We start from the raw sequence: 3690 nt of genomic DNA, 5'->3' as shown, positions 1-3690 counted from the left end.
TAACAAGAATTTAAGAGCTTCTATATACTGTTACATAAAAGAGATAAAACTCAAAATTGTCTATTTCAACAAAAGCAATGGCAAATGAAGCAACACATTATCTTCTAATCACTAAGACAGTACAAACATTGAAAAGGAAATTCAAAATTTTACCAATTGAAGAACAAACACTATATTACAGATATACAAGCTTCGAGCTGCTTGATATAGCAGCCAAAAAAGAACGAACAAAAAAAAAATCAATCGAACCCAAACAGAACTACGATGTAGCATCGTGATGGTTAGTAACATCCAGTACCCGTCTTGGAAGCTGAAAAGGCCCTTCTGAAGAGGAAGAAACATACCGATGAATGATGTGAACTGGCATTGGAGAGAATTTTATGTAGAAAAACTCTCAACGGAAGTCCACATGACACCTAAACCGAAACAATAACTAGCAAACTGGTAGACCTGCATTAGGGTGGCCAAGAAGCTGACTTTCATCGTGTGCATGGTAGAGATTCGACAAATGAAAACATGCTGAACACTTCCAGAAGCCAGTGAAACATCTGCGACAGATGCAGGTCCCCATAGTTTTCTTCCCTAAAACTGGATGCGGGTGATGAAAGAGCACTGCAAATCAGTAAGTGTAAAATAGACACGACTCTAGAAAAGTTTCCCTCTTGTAATTGGCTGTATCTGACTATAAAACTCAGTGAAGTTGAGCCTAAACATAAGAAACTTCAGATCAACGTGCTGCTGCACGGGCAACTGAGAAATGAACCCCTCAAAAATGGTTGTATAATCCTTTCCAATCACGTCCATATCATTTCCCATATTTTTGAGGAACTCTCCAGCGCGTTGAGTTAAAGCTTTTCTGCCTTCACCAAGCCATGAACCTGGTTCTGAAGTTTTATCATTTGATTTTCCCCGTGACTTGACTTTATCACGAGAGTTAATTGATGTATCTGAAGTCCTGTAATTTATAAGGAGATACAAACTGTTAGAAACATCGAAATACTGGGGGGGGGGGGGGGGGGGATCCAAATTTCATTTAGAGATGGAGAAAAAAGATCAATACCTTGATTGCAGCTCATTAATGCCTTCATATAGTCGATCTGCCAAACTTCGGAAGCGCAATATCAGGTCAAATAAAACAAAGAGTGTCTTGTTAAGCTCCTGAGAACGTTCTCCAAGCAAAGACTTCTCTAAAATTGCAAACAAATACTTTTCATGTGCTGCAAGAAGATCATCAAGGTCTTTCGATAATTCCATTTCTTTCACAAGATTAGACCATGAGACCTCCAAAACTTCAAACATGATGTAGTACTGCAAATTAGAAACAAAGTGATTCATCTCATCCCAAAGAACTTGACACTTTCTTGATGTCAAAATCAACTGCGACTTAACAGCCTGTGGCAACTTAGAAAAGAAGTGGGAAGTGATACAATTTGGTTTCATTGTCTTCCAAGTACCAGTTAACGCGTGTTCTACTCTTCTGAGCTTCCACAAAAAATTGAAGACTCTTATATATCTTGTCATTACAGACTCTGTAAAAATTGTATTCAAAGGAACACCAGCATCATATTCCAGAGAAAAGACATCCCACCCTCTATCTCCAGTTTTATGTGGCATCATCTTAACTCTTAATCTAGCGCGTATATCACAACCATCATACTGCGCATTAGATGAGGTGATAGCACTCTCCAACAAAGTTGCCAGCTTAAATGAGCTGATAGTATTAGCTGGCTCAGATAGCTCAGGACCAACAATATCCATTAGATATTGTACAAAATCACCTTGACCAAGAAGCAAATAGCGCTTAATGGCAAGACAATGTTCCTTGAACTTGTACCTTTTGTGCATAAGTTCAAGTAAATGTTTATCGATTCTTTTTGCTGCTTCTGTAACCAGAGATTCAAGCGCATCAGTTTCGCCATACCCAAGACTTCCTCTCGTGGTTGTAGTTCCAACAGCTGCTGCTGCTTCTGTTGCAGCATCAGCCCAACCACGATCATCACAACAAACTCTGAGAAAGTTAATTGATTTACCAGTCCTTAATATCTGTTTGGCAAGAGACTGGGAAATAAAAGCAGGAAGCATGGCAGCATGAAGCCGGTAACCTTCTCTCCAAAGAGACTCGTCTTTTACAGGTTGACTCACAATGAAAAACTCAGCAAATATATCTTCAAGTTCTCCTTCAAGCACCCATCTCCTCACCATCTCAAAAAGAGGGGAACACACCCGACGCAATAACCTCTTCATAAAATCATTAACGAGTGGATCACCATGCTGAGCATGCATGTGAATTGCACCAGCCATTGCCCCACCCTTTAAGCTCTTACAGTTATCAACTAAAACAGCCATCAATCTCATCTTCACAATTGGCTCAGCAAACCAAACTGTCAGTCTTCTTAGAGAAATATAATTCCCTGAACATGCACCCTCTGAACCCAATGGTATTGGATTCATTGCCTGCCCTTCGAGCACCGCTAACAATTTATAGTACTCTGAAAGCTCATCTTGCAATGCAGCACAAAATGCTTGTCCAACTGTGCCTACATCTTGAGCAGGGAACTGATTCATACTATCTGAGATGTATCCTTTAACTTTCCTAAACAACCAGCCAAGCTCACAAAGCTTCCTAACAACACTTCTCGTAGCCCTTGGAACTTTCATCCAATCAGGCAACACATAACCATCCTCATTCTTATCATACTTTACATACTTCCCGTCAATCCCTTGACAAGCATATAGCACATCCCTCACTAAAACATCCTCAGATACCTCATTTTCTTCCTTCGACAAGTTTACAAACTCCTTATACGCCATATCACGTAAGTTCTCCGGATCCTTGGAAACCATCAAAACCCCTCCACTCCATCCCTTCCCTACTTCACCTTTACCCCTCAAAACTCTCGAATTATCACCTACACAATTCAAACTCTGAAAATCATCACTCAGACTACGATCACTATAGCCTTTCTCCATTTTACCCAATTTACCCACCAAACCCCTAGAATCCTTACTATTATCCATGTTACCCTGCACATTATTCAAAACCTTAGAACTATCATTTCTGAGCCCGAAATTACGATTCGATTCACTACCAACCAATTCCGGTAAACCACCCGACAATGCAGAGCTAAGAAACCCGTTAGGTGCTACAGAAGCAGACTGGTGTTTTTGAATTTTCCGATCTTCGGAGACGGTTTTAAGCAAATAAAGAACAGCCCATTTGTTTCTTACACTACCCTGTCCTGTTTTCAACGAGAATTTGGTATATACATCAGCAAAAGTTAAGGCATCAGACGATTTACCTTGAGTAGCTAACCGTCGCTTAATGGATTCCACCATTGCGGACTCATCCGCAGCAATTGAAGGTGTCATTCGACTGGAGAGTATGCGAATGGCGTATCTTAGCGCTTGGTGATACTGTTGATCGGAAGGTATGACAGGGTTAGGGTTTAAGATAGTGGACTGGTGGGAGTCGGCGGTGGAGGGCGGCGTAGAAGTGGAAAGTAAGCGGTGTACTAGCTCTTTCACTAGATCTAGTGCTCTTCGGTCGCCGTCGTCCATGGTGGATCTGCGGTGGCCGGCGGCGGAGATGGTGAAGTTAAGTGAGAGAAGTTGGTGAATATGCCTAAAGGAACAGTTTTTATTTTTATTTTTCTTTTTTTAATTTTGATTTAATATGGGCGCGGAAATGAT

General features: G+C 40.9%; 1 protein-coding gene across 1 annotated transcript; it reads right to left on the bottom strand.

Moving 5' to 3' along the window:
- Positions 1–3690, bottom strand: LOC101243735 (gamma-tubulin complex component 3). Its single transcript, XM_010327635.4, has 2 exons — positions 1061–3690; positions 1–955 (listed from the first exon to the last, which is right to left on the bottom strand). Exons 1-2 carry the CDS (start codon positions 3556–3558, stop codon positions 646–648), a joined length of 2808 nt encoding a protein of 935 aa, XP_010325937.1. The 5' UTR covers positions 3559–3690; the 3' UTR covers positions 1–645.

The sequence above is a fragment of the Solanum lycopersicum genome, chromosome 9 (assembly GCF_036512215.1).
Source record: "Solanum lycopersicum chromosome 9, SLM_r2.1".
NCBI lineage: Eukaryota > Viridiplantae > Streptophyta > Magnoliopsida > Solanales > Solanaceae > Solanum > Solanum lycopersicum.
The sequence above is the reverse complement of the archived record's forward strand: the minus strand, read 5'-3'. Positions and strand labels throughout refer to the sequence as shown.